Source organism: Rattus norvegicus, chromosome 10 (genome assembly GCF_021556685.1).
Source record: "Rattus norvegicus strain SHRSP/BbbUtx chromosome 10, alternate assembly SHRSP_T2T, whole genome shotgun sequence".
Lineage (NCBI taxonomy): Eukaryota > Metazoa > Chordata > Mammalia > Rodentia > Muridae > Rattus > Rattus norvegicus.
In genome coordinates, this window is record NC_141543.1 from 68,576,802 (window position 1) to 68,599,759 (window position 22,958).

At 49.9% G+C, this 22,958-nt stretch overlaps 1 protein-coding gene across 34 annotated transcripts in view; it reads left to right on the plus strand.

Annotated features, from left to right (window-relative positions):
• The first annotated feature begins 979 nt into the window (after window positions 1-979).
• Myo18a (myosin XVIIIa) overlaps window positions 980-22,958 on the plus strand; it is a 101,124-nt gene continuing 79,145 nt past the window's right edge. For all 34 annotated transcript variants that reach the window (NM_001172137.3, NM_001415683.1, XM_087572953.1 and 31 more), the window contains 2 exon segments: window positions 980-1,066; window positions 14,804-15,883. In NM_001172137.3, coding sequence (NP_001165608.2) covers window positions 14,885-15,883 — 999 coding nt within the window. In that variant the 5' untranslated portion in view covers window positions 980-1,066; window positions 14,804-14,884.

Genomic DNA, 22,958 nt, shown 5'->3' on the forward strand with positions numbered 1-22,958 from the left:
TTATATTTTGTAAGAAACCGTCTTTCAGAGACCGGAGTGGTGGTGCATATCTTTCTTCTCTCAGCACTCACAGAGGAGAGAGAGAGAGAGAGAGAGAGAGAGAGAGAGAGAGAGAGAGAGAGAGAGAGAGAGAGAAAGACAGAGAGGCAGAGAGGCAGAGAGGCAGAGAGGCAGAGAGGCAGAGAGGCAGAGGCAGGTGGATCTCTGAGGCTAGCCTGGTCTACGGATCGAGTTCCAGGACAACCAGAGCTACATCAAGAAACCCTGTATCAAAACAAAAACAAAAAATCAAAATAAGTTAATTAAATTAAATAAACCGGGTTCTTTCAAAGTACTTGTGTCATTCTGTACTCTCACCACCAGCTGGTATTTGAACTTGTCCTTCCTGCCCCTCTCCTATGTTGGGGTCTGGAGTTGGACCTGTGGGTGCTAAACAGACCTCTTAAAGCCTCCAGGGCTCTCTCAAACTAAGCCATTGAGAGCCTGTATCTTCCCACTTTGGGGTGTATCTCTAGAAGTGCCCCCCTTGGATTTAGCCATTGGCATCATCCAGCAGGACTCTGCCTCTGCAGAGCCACTCTAGGAAGAGGCAGCCACCAAGACTCCCTCACATCTCTGAAACAGCTCTATCCTGACCAAGCCCATGAATGTCCAGTGACTGCCTTGGGTAGAATTCCAAACATTTAGCACGTCCCTCTGGTGTCTTCCCTGGGCAGTGCAACTCAGCACCCTTCAGACATGCCCCGCAGTCTCCAGCGGCTACAGAGGACAAAATCTCCAGGCATGGCCTCTCGGACACGGCCTCGGAGTCCTCGGAGGCCATCGCGGACAGTGGGCAGCGCCAGGCTTCAGCTTGGCCGGAGGCTGGAGGCGCGCCCGGGCATCAGGCCGGCGGGCGTCTATCCCGCCAGCCGCCAGCAGGGGGCGGTATTCGGTTCGCTCGGCTCGCGCGGGCGCGGGGGGCGGCGCTGCGCCGCGCAGTGCTGCGCTCCAGCCGGGACCCGGCCGCGGCCGCTGGATGCCGCTTCTCCGCCCCTGCTGCCTGCCGGGCGGGCTCCGGCGGCCGGTGAGTGCGGGGCGGCCCCGCGGTGGTGAGCCGGGCCCGGGAGGGTGGCGTGGTGGGTTCGGGCCGGTCGGCGGGGCCCGCTGACTCCTGCTTCTCCCCTGTCCCCTGGAAGCGGCGGCCCGGACTCCAGGCTCTGTCCCTGGCGGCGCCGCGGGGCTGGACAACCCGGGTGGGGGCCGATCCGGAGCGGCGGGCAGGGAAAGCGCGGGGCCCGTGCTGGCAGTCTGGGCGCCGGAGGCGGGATAGGGTGGCCTTCGGCTTGGGAGGGCTGAAGGTTTAGAGGACCCAGGTGGCCCAGAGCTGCGGGACGGGGGCTGCAGCCTCGGGACTGGGTAGGGGGGCATCCCGGGGCTAGGCCCGAGACCCCCAGATGAAGCGAGCCGGTGAAGCACTGAGGAAGACAGTGAGGAAAGCGAGCACCTCCGCCGAGTCCTTTATCCCTGCCAGCGGCCTTCACCCTTTCACTGCCAGGCCGACAGCAGGCTCCTCTCAAAGGAGCAGCTGCTAGACAGCTGGCAAAACAATGGAGACCCTGCTTCCCCGGCCCCCTGTTCTTGGGACAGATGATGGGGGGGGTGGACAAATGTCAGACTAGGGGATTTAGCCGTGTAGGCTGCCTGGAGTAACTGGTTGCCCACTTCACCTTTCCCTGGAGGGTGTGTGTGTGGGTGTGTGTGTGTGTGTGTGTGTGTGTGTGTGTGTGTGTGTGTGTGTGTGTGTGGTGTGAAGGTAGGGCAGTCTGCCCCAGGCTTCTGGGAGACAGCACGGACGCCCCGCCCTGCGAACCTGCCGTGCCAGTTGTTTCACCAATGGAAGGGGAGGTGGCAGGGTCAGGTGCCCCCGCCCCTCCCTGTGCTAGAGGCACGAAGGTTGGTACCCAGCATGGCCCAAGGAGTGGGTCACACTCTTGGAAGTGATAAGGTCTGCGGGGACACACCACAGGTTGGGGCATTGTTGTGGGGGTGTCGCCCTGTGTCGAGGCACATGTGTCTACTGATTAGCTGGAAAGACGGCTACCAGAATGGGCTAGAGGTGGCTGGAGGTGGGAAAGGAGGACAGCCAACTTGTTTCTGGAGGGAGCTGAACTGTTTAGGACCAGGTAGTCCAACAAATGGTAGAATTAGGACCCTTCTCTCACTAATGTTCTGGGCTTGCCAGTATAGGTTGCTTTTGCTTCTCTGTGTCCCTGACATAACTGTGGCTGAGGAGGCTTTGGAAGTGCTCCTACAGTGGTTGAGTGAATACACTGGGGGCATATATTGGAAAGAACGAAAAGTTCACCCCAGGACCACCCTAGCAGGATGAGTCTCGAGGATGCTGATTCAGGCTGCCTTGGCTTATGCTCACCAAATCTGGAGCCTTTTTTTTTTTGAGCAGGTTGGTGTCCCGTTGCCATGGCAATAGGCCTGGCTAAACTGCGCTCCCACCCTCCCACCCTTTCTGGTTCTGGGGCTACTTTCTATTTGGGGATATTGAAAGTTGCTCTCCTGAGGTCTCCAGCTTCCTGACAGGCTTTGTTGGCTCTTTGTCCAATGCTGTTCACCTTCTCAGCTTCCTCTCCATCCTTCTGTGGTGAGGCTTTGCCAGGAAGGGCCTTCCTGGTTGTTGGACAAGACTTGGTGGGTTATATATAGACTTGGGTGGAGGTGTGCTTGGCTGTTGGGAATTGAGGATACTTGAAGTGGGGCCTCAGTTCCAGGAAAACAATGGCTTGGGAGTGAGCTGTTGTGTTGTAAGCTTAGGGAACCAGAAAGGTTGCAAGCAGGCAGGCAGGGAGGGAGGGAGTAGGAAGGGTCACAGGCTATGGACACTTCCTTTGAGAGCTTGGACTTTGGATGCTTGACCACAGGACAGGGCGTCTTTGAGTGTCTCATTTGTTTGCTCTCTCCTGGCCTGGCTCAGGTCCCAGGTTGTGTGTCTGAAGGCTTCCTCCTCAGAAGCCCTCATCACATGGATGGTGCCTTTCCTGACTCCGGGGCGGTCTGGGCTGACTGCCCAGATCCCCTTCAACAGCTTTGCTGGAGGTTGCTCACTGAAGGGGACATGTATCTTCAAAACTTGGGCCCCAAAGTCTAGGGTTCCTCAGAAGCAGGTCTGAAGGTGAACCGGGTAGGGCAGAATCGGTTTATGAGAAAAGGGAATCCACCCTGCTGGGGTGGAGCCCTGAGGTGTTGGGACTCCGGAAGTCTTCACCCAGACTTAATGTGCCAAAGGATCTCAGGGCAGCAAGGCCGTTCTTACTCCTTCACACCACAGATCTGTCCCTCGGCCCTGGAGTGGACAGCCTAGAAGCAGAGCATCGATGTGAGTGAGTCCTCACGTGGAGGGCAAAGATGAAGGCTGGGGATCCACTGTGTGTCTTGATTGACAGGCTTTATCCGGGACTCGGGACCTGCTGAATGGAGTCGTAAAAGCTGTGCTTTGGGTTAGGTCCTGGGTGCTTTAAAATGTGTACATCCCTTCCGATCCCCCTCATCATTTTCTTTCCCCAAACCGGCTCCACTGAGGCCTTTCATTTTTATTTTTAAAGTGTTTTCTGAGGTATCCAGAAGTAGAGGGTACAGGAAGTAGAGAGGTAGTGAGTGGGTGTTCTCCACTTCACCTCCCTCAATTTTGTGGAAGTGGGAATTGTGTGGCTGGTACACCATCCACATTCCCTTGACATTTCTGTTTAGAGAACCGGAGTGATTTTACAGGGCTCAAGGGTAGTTTCTCTTTGCCAGGTTTAACACTTCAACATCTCTGACTAGGGTGTGTGTGTGTGTGTGTGTGTGTGTGTGTGTGTGCGCGCGCGCGCGCGCGCGCGTGTACACGTACAATTCTCTGGTATTCAGAGATGTTGTTGGGTTCAAGGTCACACAGCAAGTCAGAGGGGCTTTGAACCTGAATTTTGTAGTAGAGCAGAATTTCCTTCAGGCAGAGGTTTGGGGCCAATTCTGTGCTGTCAGGCCCTTGAAGGTTTTACAGTTAGAAGACCCGGAGTTTAAGAGAAGATGCCACTAGCTCAAGGTCACACAGAAGGGGTGGGTGGCCTGCAGAGCAGTGGCAAGGCTGAACTGCGGGCTGGGCTGCAGACAGGAGGCGCTGGAGGCTGAGGTGACACTTGGAAAGGGAGGGCTGGGCCTTGGGCATTCTCCCGCCCTGGTCCTCCCCGGCCCGCAGCTTTCAGCCTCGGGAGTGGGATCCGCAGCAGCTGGGGAGCTGCAGATGCTGCTGTGCGGGACGACAGGCGAGGAAACACCAAGGGCCGCGGGGCTACTGGGCTGCTCCGGGCGGGCCGGCTGATGTCATGTGAGAAGCCTGCACACCTGGAGCCCAGATAAGCTCCGTGTGACCTGGCAGTGAGTCACGCGGCGCTGCGGAGCTCAGCAGAACCGGCGGGCGCGGCGGGCGAGGGCCAGGTCAGCCTGTGCGACCCGCATGGCGCTGCGCCATAGCGTGCAGGACTGGGAAAGGGGCCATGGACTGGAGGGAGCTACAGCTCCGGAGGTCAGAGGCCAAGGGAGAGAGGCTGGCCCCCTCGGGATGGCATTTCCTTTGTATTTATTTATGAGTGTGGGGTGGGGTGAGGGCTGGGGAACTGACCTAAAGATCAATCCAAGTTTGGGGAGGCTAATGCTATAGTAGTTTACATTTCCTGGAGTTTCTGCTTTGCCTGCGGCAGGATGGCCCTTTTAGCTCTGTCCCAAAGCTGCGGAAGTCACTGAAAGTTTTTTGAAGGCAAGAAGGCAAGCCTTAGACTGGCCGTGGCAAATCCTATTTACTGCTGATACTGGCGGATTGCTCACTACCGTGTCAAGACTCCCTTTTTCACTTCTTGAAATGGACTCACTCCCCACTTCTGACTCTAGAGTCACACCTTTGGTTTGTTTTTGGTGCAGGGCTGGCATTCAAACCCAGGCTTGTCACAGCCAAACCCTTTACCTCTCGCTGAGCCATACTGCTAGCTCTGCAGAGCTTTTAAAGATTCGTTATATGGATATATAGAGAGGGTTAAATGTTACATTAAAATAACTTAAATGTTAACGTACATATTTTCATGTTTTCTGTAGAAAATAAAGCTATAGAAGAGTAGCTGAACAAAATTCCATTCCACTCAATTTTCTCACCCACCCTTGGCCACACATACACTCCTACCAGCTGAATATTGACATCGTAAAAATTTATGAATGGGCCAGAAAAATGGCCTTGCTGCCAAGCCTGATGACCTGAGTTCAATTCCTGGAACCTGCATGGTAGAGGGAGAGAACTGACTCCCACAAGCTGTGGTTCTGTGGGACATGTACTCATATACACGCAGATAAAGAAATAAAGTGTAATAATTAAAAGCATACATATATGCATGCGTGCACCACAAATCTGCTTTTGACTTCCAAAATCTTTTTTTTTTTTTAAAAAAAGTCTTTATTTTATTTATATGAGTACACTGTAGCTGTCTTTGAACACACCAGAAGAGGACATCAGATCTCATTAGAGATGGCTGTGAGCCACCATGTGGTTGCTGGGAATTGAACTCAGGACCTCTGGAAGAGCAGTCAGTGCCCTTAACCGCTGAGCCATCTCTCCAGCCCGACTTCCAAAATCTTTATCATTTCCTCAAAGCATACATCCTCCCACCCCTGTGAACATGCAAATAAAATATGTAAATGCATGCATATATTCAGATACACATACAGATATTAAAAAATTTTGTGTACCATGGGCCTGGAGAGATGGCTCAGTAGTTAACAGCACTTGCTGCTCTTCCAGGGGACCTGAGTTCAGTTCTTAGCACTCACAGGGTGGTTCATAACCTTCTGTAAGCCCAATTCTAGGGGATCTAATGCCTCTGTAGGCACCAGACACACAAGCAGTGTCTACAGGTACATATAAACAACACACTTATGCACAAGGGAGGAAAATCAATGTATACTATCTCACAAGCTGCCTTTTAAAAATGTTAACACTATAGAATTTTTCTAGTCAGTACACAAATGTACCCCTCCCCCCACATTCAGCCTGGGGAATTGAACCTAGGACCTTGTACATGCTATACAAGCACTCTGATGGTAAGTTATATTCGTAGCCCCTACCTCATTCTTCTTAATAATTTCCTAGTTATTTTATAATTTAACAATTTCCCTAGTGATTTATGTTTATAGATTTGCTATTATAAATAAAGCCACAAAAGATTAGTTATGTTTATTGTGTGGACTATATCTACAGATGACCCAAGTAGAATTGACCAGGCAAGGGCTGGAGAGGTGGCTCTGTGCTTAAAAGCACTTGCAACTCTTCTAAGGAACCCAAGTTCAGCTCTATACAGCTTGTAACCACTGTAACAACAGTTCCAAGGGCTTGGACACCCTTTTCTGGCTTTGTCATGTACCCCACACATGTGGTTGTTACTCAAGTAAGTGCACATATGCACATAAAATTGAAAAAAAATCTAAAAAATTTTAGACTGCTCAAAAACCGAGGTATATAAGTAATTTCATAGACACTACCCATTTGCCCTACTAGAAAATTATGCCAGTGCTTACTCTCACGGTATGTATATGAAAATTGATTGATCCAGGCATTAGCATGGCTCCTGTGCAAAGATAAAATACTAGTTCACAATGCAGTTTCTCTTTCTGTAGTAGAAGTGGCCTGGCCTTTTTGATACTCAACAAGAAAGACACTATGGGGGTCAGTGAGATGACCCAGCAGGCAAAGGCACTTATCTTCAAGACTGGTGACCTGAGTTCTGAGTTTGATCCCTTGAATGTACCTAGCGGAAAGAGAGGAATGACTCCTATCAGTTGTGGTCTGACCTCCACCTGTGCAGATCAGCTTCTACACCCAGAATAAATAGATGCCATTTACATTATTTTAAAAGAAGAAATCATATGACTTTGTACTTTGATCAACATAGATAAGAGTCTGTTTCCCATGCCCTAATTGATGTTGCTCTTGAAGCTTCTTATTAAAACTACTATGTAGGTTGGGGATTTAGCTCAGTTGTAGAGCGCTTGCCTAGCAAGCACAAGACCCTGGGTTCGGTCCCCAGCTCCGAAAAAACAAAACAAAACTACTATGTAAAAAAAAGCTATTTGCCTATATCACAGGCCTTGCTCTTCTTCTCGGCTGCTTGTGCTTCTGCATCTGTGAATTTCCTGTCAGCATGCTTAGAGTAGCTATGGAGGGCTGCGGCCTCAAGCCAGCAGATCCATCTGACTGTGCTCGCTGGTTCATCTTCACACCTTTGGGCTTCACTGTCTATATACAGAGGGCTGAAGTGGCAGATGGTGGCACACACCTTTAATCCCAGCACCCAGGAGGCAGTACAGGTAGGTCTCCAAGTTAGAGGCTTGCCTGGTCTAAGAGCAAGTTCCAGGACAGCCAGGGCTGCAAAGAGAAAGACCCTGTCTTGAAAAAAACCAAACAACAGGGCTGGAGAGATGGCTCAGCGGTGAAAAGCATTGATTGCCCTTCCAGAGGTCCTGAGTTCAAATCCCAGCCATCATATCGTGACTCACAAACATCTGTAATGAGATCTGATGCCCTCAACAAAGGTCTAGACTTCATTTAGTCACATTTTGCTGGCGTGCACTCTCAGCCTCAGTATTATTTGGATGGCAAAGATTGTGCTTCTGGAGGCGGAAGCAGCAGGAGGATCTCTTGTTCAATGTCATCCCTTGGCCACTTGTGTTTGAGGCTGGCTGTTTTAACCTGTCCCTTCAAAAACAACAACAAAAAGAAAACTTAATATGTCCAATATGCTATAGAATTTGGAGTTGTGCATACAAAGAGTTTTAATTTACTTAAGGATGTGTCAAATATATAGTCACTTATACATCATTAATTAGAAAGTGTTAGTGTACGTGTGGTGCTGTGTCTGTATTTGGGGGAAGCGCACACTGTGAGTCACAGGTGGAAGGTGGAGAACAACTTTGTGGGGCTAATTCTCTCCTTCTACCCTAATGTGGGTTCTACAGATAATTCAAGTCACCGGGCTTGGATTTCAGATGACGAGTACCTTCAGCTGTTGAACTATGGAGGCCATCCTCTGTTCCCATTCTTGAGAGCTTCCAGTGTGGCCAGGCATTGTAGGAGCTTTTTATTAGGTTTATTTACTTTGATATTGTTTGTATTTAGTAGGCACTTGGTACACACGTGTTTTCCAGCATCTTATCACTGAGATCAGCAAACATTCAGAAAAGTCAAAGAATTTTACAGCTCCAGAGCTGCCTAGATCCTGCACTCACGGTTTTTCCCTCTCGTTTTGTCACATTCTTATCCCTTGTCCATCTACAGAATTTTATGAGAAGATTGACACGTCCTAAGGAAAATTAAAGCCATCAGTATGTGCCACTCGATCCTGCACCATATATTTATTAACTAGAATGTGGTTTTGTCTACAGTGGTTTGGGTTTTTTGTTTGTTTTTGTTTTTTATCAGACAGGGTCTCTCTGTTATAGCCCTGGCTGTCCTGGAACTCAGTCTGTAGACCAGGCTGTCCTGGAACTCAGTCTGTAGACCAGGCTGGCCTGGAACTCAGTCTGTAGACCAGGCTGGCCTGGAACTCAGTCTGTAGACCAGGCTGGCCTGGAACTTAAAGGTCCACCTTCCTCTACCTCCCAAGTACTGGGATCTGTGGCGTGTGCCACTACTCCCAGCAGTTTTTTCTTTCCTCCCCTTCCTCCTATTTTCTTTTTCTTTTAGTAAATATTTAAGCGCCAGCAAGTGCACTGATCTCACGCAGCACACTGTCTGAGCTTGTCGGCCCAGACCTCTCTGAATACACATGGCTCCACCATCACTGCCGAAAGTCCCCTCGTGCCCTTTCTCACACATTCCTGACCTTTCGTCCCCAGGGATAACCATCGCTCTGGCTTTTCTCACTGTAGATTACGGTTTGCCTCCAATAAGTGGAGTCATACCACCGGGTATAGTGGTCAATGCCTGTGATCCAGGCACTCAAGAGGATCAGAGCCACCCTCTGCTGCATAGTGGGTTCAAGTCCAGCCTGGTTACATGAGCTCTTGAAAAAGGAGAAAAAAAAAAAGAATTATATGCATATGTATGCTTTTGTCAGTGGCTTCTTTCTCTCTTGTTTCAGATGTTCTTGAGATTCGTTCTTGTTCTATGAGTAGTGTTTTGTTTTGTGAATGTGGATGTGCATTTGCCTTGAGTGGCCCTGGCTTTCAAGAGGCCGACTGTCCCGAAATGGTGAAGCAGCTGAGTTGCCAGATTGCACTTGGAGACAGGATGGTCCAAGTAACTTATATCCACACTCACCTTTCCTCCAGTCAAAATTAGGAAAAACTTCCTGGTCAGGGGAGTTAGAGAAAGAAGTCAGAATGATTCCAAGGTTGAAGTCCCTGGAAGGGAGAGGGCGAGAGAGGAAGAGGCAGGGCAAGAGAACTGCAGCCCAGCGTGAGGCTATGGGAGGCCTGGGATTCAGGGCTGCTGGAGTTTTTATCTGAGGACAGGAGTGGCTGGCAAGTCCACAGAATCTAAGAAGGGTATGGATCCCAGCTCTTTAGTAAACGGAGCCCAGTGAGGAGTGAGGAGTTCAGCGGCAGAGGCAGCCGCAGCCGCAGCGCAGACGCAGCCGAATCACAAAGCTGGTTCTGGAGAGGGAGGGTGCAGGCAACCAGGTAGCGGAGACACATGGCTCAGGAGAGACTGGATCCACAGCCGGGCTTGACGGCATGGGGCTGGCAGCAAGGAAGGCTGCTTCGAGAGCTGTACAGATAATGGTGGCAGGACAAGGGTGGTGAGTGACTCAACAGTGCAACCTCGGAAGGCCCCAGGCTTGTGTTGAGAGAAGTCTCTGACAGAAAGTTAATAGTTAACGTACGTCCACAGGAGAGTTGGCCTGTTGGAATTTTAGAGCTGGAGGAGGTCTAGATCATTTAGTTCAACCTTGAGCAAAGTGACAGAATCAAGGTCCCTTGGAGACCTGTGGGAAATCCAGGGCCTAGATACAAGATCCTTAACAGTTTTAGTCAGAGCTGTCCCCTGTGGTGCTGTTTGGTCCGGCCTGTTGCAGTGACAGTGAGGGACAAGCTTATGTTGAGAGAGGGGTTTATGGAAAATTACTTCTAAGGGACTTTTGCAGCCCAGAGATGCCAGAACCCTCGGACTGTTTGCCATTGATAGTCCTGTGCTGTGGAACCTGTAGCAAAGTCAGCGCTGGGTCAGGACAGCATGGTAGATAGACAGTAGGGTTTTCTGGGGTTGACCAGGGGCTGAGATCCCTTTATCTCTACGTAAGTCTCCAGTTGTCTTCATTTTCTTCTCCAGAGCCATTATCTATGCCTTTAGCGCAGCGTGGGTAGTGACCAGCCAAAGATCCCACAGCCTGGGTAGCCTGGATCTGTCTGTGCCTTATTCCTGGCAGCATTTGGGAGGAGACATCCCCTTAGAGAGTAGAGCCAGCCCAGCACTCTCTCCACTGAGTCTCACTGAGTCTAGATGCGGCTGACCAAGACTGCTCCTGACTGATGCTTTTAAGGGTTTATGTTTCCTGTCTTCCAAATTTCAGGGACTGTTCATTGGAACATTTAGTAGCAAAAATTTTAGTTTCTCCTAGAAGGAACTGAGGCCAGAGGAGCTGGAGAGATAGCTTAGTTGGTAAAGCACTTGTCTTATAAGCACAAGGACCTGAATTTGTTCCCCATGACTCAGGTTAAAAAACAAGCAAACAAACACGTGGCTGGGCCGGGCGGTGGTGGCTCACACTTTTCACCCTGGTGCTCAGGAGGCAGAGGCAGAGGCAGAGGGATCTCTGAGTTCGAGGCCAGCCTGGTTTATAGATTGAGTTCCGGGTTACCTAAGGCTACAACAGAGAACCCCTGTCTAGAAGAAATGACAACAAAAAGCAAGTAAGGGGTGGTGGCGGTACCGGCTGTAGTCCCAGAGCCGGGAGGCAAAGGTCCCAGGTGGATCTCTGGGCTGCAGTGGTCTGCCCCCATAGCCTATTTTACAAAAGACCCTGCCTGAGGCTGATATCTGGTTTCCATATGCACACATACAATCAAACCTACTTGAACCAGTGCACACACAGAGAAACTGAGGTCCGAGAGGGAAATGGGTTCTTGCTACAATAGCTATAAAGAGCTAGTTGACCTAACCAGATTTCTTCCTTTTTCTTTTTTAAATTAATTGATTTTTAAAAATTTGCTGTTCATTGCTGTTTTGCCTGCATGTATGTCTGTTTGAGGGTGTCAGATCCTCTGGAACCTGAGTGTCAGACAGTTGTGAGCTGCCATGTGGGTCCTGGAAATTGAATCCGGGTTCTCTGGAAGAGTGGCCAGTGCTCTTACTCACTGAGCCATTTCTCCACTGAGCCAGCCAGCCATTGCGCCCTCACTAGATTTCTTACCCCTATGAATACATCCTATCCTGGTTTGCCTTCTTTTAATGTGATAAACATCATGACGAAAAGCAGTTTTGGGTGGAAAGAGTTTTTACAGTTCATCATGAAGGGAAGTCAGAACAGAAATTCAAGGCAGGAATCTGGAGGCAGGAAGTGAGGTAGAGGCCATGGAGGAGTGCTGCTAACTGGCTTTCCCCCCATAGCTCCCTTGGCCTGCTAATACCACTTCTGACTTCCTCCTGCCTAGAGTGGCGTTGCCCACGTTGATCTTGACACTCCCAAATCAAGCATTAATCAAGAAAATGCCCCACAGATTTATCTGGTGGGGGCATTTTTCCCAATTGATATGAAACGTCCCAGACAATACTAGCTTGTAAGATGATAAAAAACCTAACCAGGGGGCTGGAAAGATGGCTCAGAGGTTAAGAACACTGTCTGCTCTTCCAGAGGTCCTGAGTTCAATTCCCAGCAACCACATGGTGGCTCACAACCATCCGTATTGAGATCCAATGCCCTCTTCTGGCCTGCAGGCGTACATGTAGGCAGAAAGCTGTATCATGTATATACATAATAAATAAATATTCAAAAAAGAGAAAATTAGGGCTGGAGAGATGGCTCAGCGGTTAAGAGCACGGACTGCTCTTCCAGAGGTCCTGAGTTCAATTCCCAGCAACCACAGGGTGGCTCACAACCATCTGTAATGAGATCCGATGCTCTCTTCTGGTGTGTCTGAAGGCAGCTACAGTGTACTCATATATAATAAATATATCTTTAAAAAAAAGAGAGAGAAAATTAAAAAAAACCAAAACCTAACCAGGACACACTCTATCTCTAGAACTCTCCAGAGCTGTTCTGGGCACTCCAGCAGCCCCCGAGACTGAGCATCTGAAATAGGTTGCTCTGAATTGTGCTCTAAATGAAAAGTACAGACTGGGATCTTATTTCCTCATTTATTTTGAGACAAGGGTTCTCTATGTAGTTCTGGCTATTCTGGAGCTTGCTCTGTAGACCAGGATAGCCCTAAGCTCACAGAGATTCACCTACCTCTGCCTCCTGAGTGCTGGGATTAAAGGTATGAACCATCATACTCAGCCTTGCACTGGATTTTGGAAATTTAATATAGATGGGTCAGGAATGGTTGTGCATACCTATAATCTCAGCGGCTCTTAGGAGGCAGAGGCACAAAGATTCTGCATGAATTCGAGGCCAGCCTGGTCTTTGTACTGAGTTTCAGGTCCAGCCAGAACTACATGAGACTTTATCTCAGAACAAAAAAGCCTATATATATACACACACATGCACACACACAAAATATAGAAAATTAAATGTAAATATCCTATGTTTTTATATATAATATTTTACATAGATTGCATGTTGAGATGACAATAGTTTAGATATATTATAGTAAATGGAATATATTATTAAACTTAAGTTCATCTAGTTTGTTTTTGAAACAAGGTTTCCAGTTACTGGCCAAATTTGCCTCAAATTTAAGATTCTGTCTCAGCTTTCCAAGTAGTTAGAATTGTAGGTATGTGCCACCCTGCCCAAATTTACCAATTTCTTTCTTTTTAATTGTTATTTATTTATTTTATGTGTACGGGCATTTTGCTTACATGTATGCATTTGGGCCACATATGTGCCTGGTGCCCATGAGGCCAGAAATGGCCTTCGGGTCTCCTGGAACTGAAGTTACAGATGTTTGTGAGCCGCCAAGTGTGATTACATGGAATCGAACTTGGGTCCTGAAGAGCAGCCTTCTCGTTCCTTTTTATGAAGCCCTTGGGGGAAATATGTGTATGTGCATTTATCAGTTAATTTGGATTTTATTTCTTATAGATAGTACTGCTTTAGAAGGAACATCCTCCAGGAACCACATGAATCAGGATGATTTACAGGGGGGAAGCAATTAGCTTGGGAGTTCCTGATTTTGCTGCCTTCCTGGGCATTGAACCTTGGTTGGCAAGAGTCACTCCCTCTCAGTGGAAAGGGGATACTGGAGGGCTTTGCCTAGCTTTGGGGGTTGGGTAGAGAGGAAATGCCTGTCGGGGCCTGGCAATAGGCCATTGCTGGAGGGGTAACCTCATAGACCCTCTCTCTGGAATTCAGAGGGGAGGCGTTCATGGAGAGAGAAAAATTACAGTTAATTTCTAATTAGATGGTTTGGCCTACTTTTATTTTGTGTTCCCTGCTGGTTAGAACAAGCAAGGCTCTCTGGGCCCACCCCCACCACGTTTTTCTTACTCCTGCACCCAATCAGGGATGCATGAGAGTGGGGGTAGGTTAGGGCCCCAGGTGCTCACAACCTGTAGCAGGCCTTCTCTCTCAGGCCACCACAGCTTTCTTCCCTAGTCTATATTTAGGTACTGGTCTAGGGAAAAGGATGTGAGTTTTTCAGGATCCTGTTTATCTAGCCGACCCCACCCCACCCCCACCTCCCAACTGTCTGTCCTGTGTACAGTCTGGGACTTCCCCTTCCTTCCCTCCCTGATTTACTCTGGGAACCCAGGGCATCAGAAGGGACACAGCAGCACGGCCACTCATTTCATGGGTAGCACCTAACATCCTTTATGTCCCAAGAGCCATTTTCTCACCTGGGAAGCAGACATGAAGAATGCTGTGAGGATTGAATAGGAAGGGGTATGTGTGAAGTTCTTGACAAGACACATGATCTAAATGCTAATCCCAGGTGCTAAAAGATGTCTCCGTGGTTAAGAGCACCTGTTACTCTTGCAGGGGAGGCTTCATTTCCCAGCGTCCTCTTGGGTGTTCACAACTGTCTGTAATTCTAGCGCCAGGGATCCAACACCAGTCTGGTCTTCTATGGCACCAGGCACACCACGTATGCTGCACATACAGACAGACAGGCAAAACACTCAAACAAATAAATATTGTTTTTAAAAGTTGGACCCTCTGGGGGTTGGGGATTTAGCTCAGTGGTAGAGCGCTTGCCTAGCAAACGCAAGGCCCTGGGTTCAGTCCCCAGCTCCAAAAAAAAAAAAAAAAAAAAAAGTTGGACCCTCCAAGGTCTTTGAGGCAGGGGCTAAGGCTTCAGCTCTGGGGATACCAGGCACAGGGAGGAGCCCAGTCACGTGGGGCGTCCGTCGCTTCAGTGGACTGCCTGTGGAGAGGTGAAGTTGCAGAGTCCTTCCGATTCCTTTTGTGTTCCAGGTTGTAATGGGGTTTTCTGTAAGTCTAGTCTCTCCGGGCACACCTATGCTTTGGTCTAAAGGATGAAGTGATATTAGAAAAGAATTATGTAAATCAGAGTGCCTTATACATCAGTAGCACTCCAGGAGGGGTGATTGGTTTTTCGGTATCAGCTGCCTCTGTCTGAACTGGAAAAAACAAAGCAAAACTGAATCGCTTTTCTCTGTTTATACTTGCAGCTGCAAGGTGGGGTCCAAAGACTCTGTGTTAAGCACGGATAGTTAACTGGGGATACAACCCCTAAAAACAGCACACCCACCATGTTTAACCTCATGAAGAAAGACAAGGACAAAGATGGCGGGCGGAAGGAGAAGAAGGAGAAAAAGGAGAAGAAGGAGAGGATGTCTGCGGCAGAACTGCGGAGCCTGGAAGAGATGAGCATGCGCCGTGGCTTTTTCAACTTGAACCGGTCCTCCAAGCGGGAATCCAAGACGCGCCTGGAAATCTCCAACCCCATCCCTATCAAGGTGGCCAGTGGCTCTGACCTGCACCTAACCGACATTGACTCTGACAGCAATAGGGGTAGCATCATCCTGGATTCAGGCCACCTAAGCACAGCCAGCTCCAGTGATGACCTCAAGGGTGAAGAAGGCAGCTTCCGGGGTTCTGTGCTGCAGCGGGCAGCTAAGTTTGGTTCACTAGCCAAGCAGAACTCTCAGATGATTGTCAAACGTTTTTCCTTCTCTCAACGGAGCCGGGATGAGAGTGCCTCAGAGACCTCAACCCCCTCAGAGCACTCTGCAGCCCCATCACCTCAGGTAGAGGTGAGGACGCTTGAGGGACAGCTAATGCAGCACTCTGGGCTAGGCATCCCTCGACCAGGACCCAGGTCTCGAGTCCCTGAGCTGGTGACTAAAAGATTCCCAGCTGACTTACGTCTCCCGGCTCTGGTGCCCCCACCACCTCCTGCTCTCCGGGAGCTGGAGTTACAACGACGACCCACAGGAGACTTTGGCTTCTCACTGCGGCGCACAACCATGCTGGACCGGGCCCCTGAGGGTCAGGCCTATCGACGTGTGGTTCACTTTGCTGAGCCAGGGGCAGGCACCAAGGACCTGGCCTTGGGGCTGGTGCCAGGAGACCGACTGGTGGAGATTAATGGACAGAATGTGGAGAATAAGTCCAGGGATGAAATTGTGGAGATGATCCGGCAGTCTGGGGACAGTGTGCGGCTCAAGGTACAGCCCATCCCAGAGCTTAGCGAGCTGAGCCGGAGCTGGCTTCGGAGTGGCGAGGGACACCGCAGGGAGCCGGCTGATGTAAGTGCTTCCCTGGGTATCAGTGGTGAACAAGGAGTTTGTGTATGTGGGCATCGCCCGCTGGTGTACTTAAATGGGTGATTGAGGGTACCCAGGAACTGTGAGTGGATCTTAGCGACTGTGTGGAAAGCTGGGCCGATAGGGGGAAGCCAGCCCAGGACAGGGGCCCCCCTGGAAACTCATTAAACTCACACCTTTGCTTCTTCTGTGGCTTGTCAAGATACTGAAGGCAATCCCCCAAAAGGGGATTTCACTGGGAGAAAGTCCTTAGTAATTGAGTTGGGCCTCCTGGTCAGATGTTTCCCTCCAATGTCCTTTTGAATTGACAGGATTGAATTTAGCCTTGTGAGTTTTCAAGGGCATTGGGTTAAGATCAGCTTTGGCTTGGCACTGTCAGGAGGGTGAGGAGTCAGTGGGTAGTTGGTGAGGAAATGTTCAAGTTCATCATGTAGAGATATCTATGGGGCCTGGGTCCCATATTTGCTGAGCCCTAAATTGGAGCTCTAAGTTAACAGGTGCCACTTTGAGATCTGAGAGTTCGCGAGCATCAAAGTATAGGAGGTTCATGTTGTTTAGATTTCAGGGGTGAAAACAATGTGACGAATGGCCTAAAATCATGGCTATCTGGGGTGTCTAGCTGCTGTGGTTACAGTTCTGGGGGAGATGACTTCTGCTAGGGTGTCCTGTCACCCCGAGTGAGCGAGATAGCAGGAATCAGGACACAAAGAACTTGTAAATGGTGGTTGTGGTTTACACTCTGTCTACACTACAGAGACCGTTGGCTGCCTCACTGTCTGTGAGACCCATCAGTGTGATCACCATGAAACCCCCAGTGGGAGGGGCCGGAGCTTTCAGATCAAATGCATGGGGAGGTCTCCATGGAGCACAAGACTTGTAACCTCAGTAATCTTTCAGTGCAGGGAGAGTGAAAGAATTTTGAATGTCCTGTGTGGACATGGCGTATGACAGACTAGGTGGCCTTTAGTCATTGTTCTTGTCCAGCTGTGTGTTTTAGGACTGTCCAGATCTATGTCCTGTAGCCTGAGCAATGAGTGACCTGCCTGGGACCTTTCAGCACTAAGTGATTAGCCAGATGTGCCAAAGTCGGAAAGGGAGGAAGTGAGGAGGAAGCAGGCAGAGCCTGGCACCCAGTGAGGGGGCTTAGGATGATGAGGGTGCTGGGGTGATGGCCCAGTGTGCAGTGTGCTGCTGGGTTCAGAGGAGGCTAAGAGGCAGGTCCGACCTACCTAGGCAGACACATTGGACTTGCGTTGCAGACCTTCCTGTACTGGAGCAGGTTACGTTTCGGCAGCTTTGCTGAGGGAGGTTAGTGGGTGGGATAGTGCTTCTATAGAATCCAGAGAGGGACCTGGACTTACTCATCTTAGAGACATACACTGAGGGCCAGAGAGATGGCTCAGCAGGTAATGGGGAATGCACTTACCATGCAAGCCTAACAGTCTTAAGTTTGGTACCCGGAGAGATCCAACTTCTAAAAATTGTCCTCTGACCTCTGCCTGTAACCATAAACACACACACACACACTGTAATAGTAATAAATAAGAAGAAAAAGAGGAGGCTAGAGAGATGGTTTAGCAGTTAAGCACTTGTTGCTCTTGATAAACACCCAGGTTTGGTTCCCTGCACCCATATGGTGGCTTCCAACCAAACTTAACTCCAGTTCCAGGGGATCTGAAGCCTTTTTCTGACTTCCTGGGGGACCAGGAATGTTAAGTCATGTATACGTGCAGGCAGGCAAAATGCTCATATACATAAAATAATAAATCTTTTTTTAAAATTTATTCATTATATATATATATATATATATATATATATATATATATATATATATATATATATATATACACACACACTGTAACTGTCTTCAGATACACCAGAAGAGCACATCGGATCCCATTACAGATGGTTGTGAGCCACCATGTGGTTGCTGGGAATTGAACTCAGGACCTCTGGAAGAGCAGTCAGTGCTCTTAACCGCTGAGCCATCTCTCCAGCCCCAAATAAATCTTTTTTAAAAAGCAGGAAAAAAAGGCCATGTGTGGTGGTGTATGCATATAAGGCCAGCACTCGGGAGACAGAGGCAGGTGGGTTTCTGTGAGTTTGAGGGCAGCTGGGTCTATATGGTGAGTTCTAAGACAGCTAGGACTATGTAGAGAGACTGTCTCCAAACACACAAGCAAGCAAGCAAGCAAGCAAGCAAGCAAGCAAGCAAGCAAGGAAAAGCCAAAAAAGAAAAGAGGGGAGAGACATTTTTATCTAAGAACCCAGGTCATAGTATTCCACTGCCCTTGTCTTTTTGTCCTCTGCTGATACTGATTTTAACAGGTGGAATTTTCTTCTCAAACACAAATCCCCTGGGGTATTGTTGCCAGCTCCCTGCCGAACCACAGCCAGGCCTCTGGGGCCCTGAGCCTGGCATCCCAGATGCCACTATGTTTATTCTTTATAGCTCAGGGAAGACCCTGGCATCTCAGATTTCCCAGGCACTTTACCTTCCCAACTAGCTGCTGTTACCTTGTCCCCAGGGAAGAGGATGCTTTAGCTTAGCGATGTGGTAGCATCCACCTTGCAGCTGGTATCCCTGAAGTACCAGCTTGTTCTACCCCCCGCCCCCCGTGGGACCAGCCCAGCTGATGCCCAGAGGACTTCTTCCCCAGACTTAAGCCTAACAGACCTGACAGAGTGCACCGTAGGAAACACACCTGCCTGACTTCTGAAGCCAGCTAACAGAGAACACATGGGGCTGAAAGAGTCTTTGTGCCTTCTCCCATTCGGGCTGTGGTGAGGCCTCGAGCACAGAGGAGCAGGATGAGCCCAACTCTTCCAGCTTCTTGAGACAGACCCCAGGAGCTGAGTGGGGAGGCCTGCCAACTCTCTTGGGGCCCTCAGCTTATTTTCTCTTCTTCCCATTCCAACTTTTGCTCGTTGTCTTGGCATGGGTTCCAACCCCACTTCCACACCAAGAGTCGTCACACATCTTCAAGCTTCTGGGCGGGGCACCCTGATGACAGTAGCTCCCTCCGTAGGGATAGCTCCTGGCAGCCACCCTGTCCTTCAGGTCATCCATCAACTGTCCACACGCTGCCTGTCTCCAGGGAGCTCTGAGGGAGATGGCTAGCCATCTGCTCTCTCCCCCCCACACACATGGGGCCCAAGGCCTTCATTCTTTGTGGCCTGTTTTAAAGGCCCTGGGGAAGAGACAGCCTTTGGGATTCCAGCTCAGAAGATGTAAGTGGAATTTGCAAATCCTTTTCAACTGCCCTGTAGCTACTACAGGGGTGACATGAGAGCCGGTGAGAGGTGAACCAGAGTAATAAGAGAGACTTGGGGCTTGAGTGACAGAAACCAGTCAGCAGGCCTGTCAGCAGCACCCAGTTCTCCTGCTCTAGGCTACCTGTCCTTCGGTACAGCTATCCACTAAACAGACATCTTTTTGAAGTCCCAGGCTTGGGTTTTGTCAGTTTTCAAACTTCTCTGACCCTCCAATAAACAGTGACGTTTGCTTAAGGACCAGGCACAGTGCTGGGCATAGGGGTAAAGTAAGTGACGTGACCTTTCCGTGCAGAAGCACAGACCTAGGTGCAGATGTACAGCTGCTTTTTGCCCAAGGCTGAGGAGGAGGACGTGGCTAGGTCTGACCCTAGGAAAGGTGACAATCAGCAGAGGTCTCTTTAGTGGAAGTGACCCCTGATTCTATAAAAATGTATCCATTCTCTCCTCCCAGAGATTAGGCTGAATAAGTAGCAAAGCCCAGCAACTTTCCTCCAGGTCTCTCTGGGAAAGACAGAGCTGGGGACTAAGGGGTTAGCGGGTGCTATCCTCTGTGGGCCCCTATAGAGGACAAGCTTGTTTATGTAGCAGGTGGGCTGGACTCAGGGGAGTTAGTATCTTTCCCTTGCCCAGTTGGGAAGCCATGCAAGGATCAGGAGCTTCCTCCTACTCCCTCAGGCTTCCACCTGGTGAGATTTTCTCTGATTCCCAGGCTCTTACCTAAACTTTCTCAAGATCGCCCCAGGCGCTGGCGTTACAGCTCAGCCTGTGAGGAAGTCCTGGGTGTTGTCCGAGCCCTGAAGTAAGTAAACAGATAAATAACAAACAAACAAAAAAGTCAGCTGGGGGAAGAAAAGGCATACTGGGTGTTCCAGATCCTCCTCCAAGTTTCTGTAGAGGAGACTAGTGAGAGACTGGCTGGTCAGGGTTCCCTTTGTCTGGGAGAGAGCACCAGAGTCCCTTTGGCTTTTGTGGAATCTCAGGACCCCTGGGTGGGAATGGGATGAACCACACACATTTACTTTGTCAAGGAGGTTCCAGGTGCTGTCAGGAATGGGACCTGCAGGGTTCCAAGAATAACTTAGAAATGAAATTGTGTGGCCAGCCAGCTTCCAGATTAGTCTGGCCCTGCTGAGCACTGAGGTGGGTGGAGGTGGAGCTGCTCGGTGCTACTTGGGTTTAGAGTTTGATGGAGCTTCTGTTCTTAATTTTTTTTATAAATATGTATTTGTTTTATGTAAGTACACTGTACACTGTCATCATCTTCAGACACACCAGAAGAGGGCGTCGGGTCCCATTACAGATGGTTGTGAGCCACCATGTGGTTGCTGGAAATTGAACTCAGGACCTCTGGAAGAGCAGTCAGTGCTCTTAACCGCTGAGCCATCTCTCCAGCCCGGTGCTTCTGTTCTTAATTTTTTTTTTAAATGATTACAGGAGTTTTGAGTGGTTTTCGTTTGTTTACATAAAAGAAGAAGTTTTTATTTTATTTTATGCCAAAGCTTCAGGAACCTCTCGCATCAGAGTCTTACCTCGTAAGAGCCTAAACTAAGTTTTTGTTGTTTTGTTTTGGGCAAGTGTCAAAAGTGCGGGAAGTGCTAGGTGGAAGGTCCTGGGCGGCCCTGAGCAGTGAGCAAAGCTAGTTCTGTTCTGCCAGGTCTCCCTTCTCTGTCCTGACAGGGACCATTCTGCCTTCTTCCTGTGATGAACAGCAGTCCCAGAGTGCTCTGGCCACCCAGCCCGTGGGTGGTGGGCACAGTGCCTAGGCCACATTGAACGGGGTGTGGGTACATGCCCTGGTCAATGGTTGTTTTTGTAGGCGCAGCATGGCATGGGGGCAGGGTCTTAAAAGTAGCTTGCCCTGAGCCACCTTGGACACTGCCCTCTGTTTCCGGCTAATCTCTTATTTACATTGAAATGGTTCTGGAAAATACCAGATAGGCAAGCACCCTGATTGGGGGTGGCTGAGGAGTGGGGTGAAGGGGTGTGTGTGTGGCGGGTGGGAACACAAGTATTTTAAAAATGCTGCAAATCTCTACAGCGTTTCCCAGAAACCACAAGCATGTGCTCTGCCTGCCAGCAGGGTTCCCGCCACCCCACTGCACCAAGCAGCTAGATTCTCCCAGTGAAGCCTGGAGTGGAAGTCAGCTTGGTGGGGGTAGCAGATGGGGATCTATGACCCAGCTGAAGTAGGGGCACCCCTGCTGCCAGGACAAGACATCTGGCGCCTCTGTTGTCAATCCTGTGGTGCGGAAGTGCCCTAGGCATCAGGCAAGTCTGTGGGCACCTATTGTGACCGACAGGCACTGGGAAGGAGTGGCACTTTCATGGGGACAGGCCTTTCCAGCTCCTGATGGTGGTTGGCGGCAGCCTAGGATCTGTTAACTACAGAGGGCATTGTCAGCACAACGTGTTCGTCTGTCGGTTGGTTGTAGTTCAGTTGGAAGACTATTTCCTTAGACCTGGGCCACCACTCCGAGTCCCTTATTCTCCTGCCAGATGCCCCTCAGCACCAGGGCCTGGCCCTCTGCCCTGGCTGACTCAGCTGCCCTCCACTCTGCATAGACTCCGGCTTCTCTATGGTGCTCAGTCCAGTGTGGGTGTGGGGGCAGATGTACCGCCTAGTGGTGATTACTGACTCTAGATAAGACTCCACTGGATAGAAAAGGCTTGGGGAACAGCATGGGAAATAATGACAGGTGAGGCCATAGACCCCACTTATAAACCCACTGTAGACCTCAGCCCTCTGATGTCCCCAAGCCCAGAGCCCTCTTCATTCCTCGTCTTCCTGCCAGGAAGGAAGGGGAAGCTAGAGGTGGCCACCGTCTTGTCCTGCAGAAGGGTGTGACCGGTGGCTCTCAGAGAGTCAGCTGGAGGAAGTGAACAGCAGGTAGCAGCAGCTAGTACTCTGTGACTGGATAGGACAGTAGAAGTGTAGCTGAGGAAGCCTCCAGAGGGGCTGAGACGGCGCCTTGGCAGGTTAGGGCGTGGTTCCCCTAGGACGAAGAGGAACACATTGTGTTGCCCCTTACACAGCTTCTCTGACAGACCCAAATCTTGGAGGCATGGACATTGCCTTACTCACAATTTTTTCACACTCTCTTGTACTGTGCTCAAAATTTATGGTGGCACAGTCACTGGAGTATCACCTGTGACAGCAACAGGGGCCTCTGCATTGCACGGGGCTGCGCGCTGTTATTCTTCTGTGTGTATTGTGGGAGAAACTGAAGGAGGAAGGCCAGTGGAGGGCCCAGCAAGAAGGTGTCCAGGCCTGAGGTTCTCATTGGTTCCTAATATGGAATTCCGGGGCCCTCCTCTTGTCCACAGTGCTTTTCCCTTCACACACGCACACATGCAATTTCTCAAAGTCTGAATGTCACTTCCTCAGGGATCCTCTCAGACCATGTCTGTGTCCACCTTAGCAACAGGCACCCTTCTCCTTCACAGCATCCGTTGGAACTTCGTTGGTTATCTGGGTGTTTCTCTCTCGAGTAGCAGGTGGAAGTCAGCGTTGGGGGAGTGGTGGGGCCTGTGCTGGTATTCGTGAATGATAAGAGGTTCTCTAGCCAGAGACTGGTTTCCTGTTCTCTTGTTCGGTCTTCTCTGTGGAGCTGAGGTTTGGTTGCTAGAGCTCTCCTCTTTCCCAGGCTCTAGTGACCTGTCTGCAGTGTGTCTCTGCCTGTACTCACTGACCATCTCTTACGTGTTTAGGACTTGGCGTCTCCCATAATGGAGGAGAATGAGGCTCTGCAGGTATCAGGAGCAGGATCCTGGGTAGGGAGAG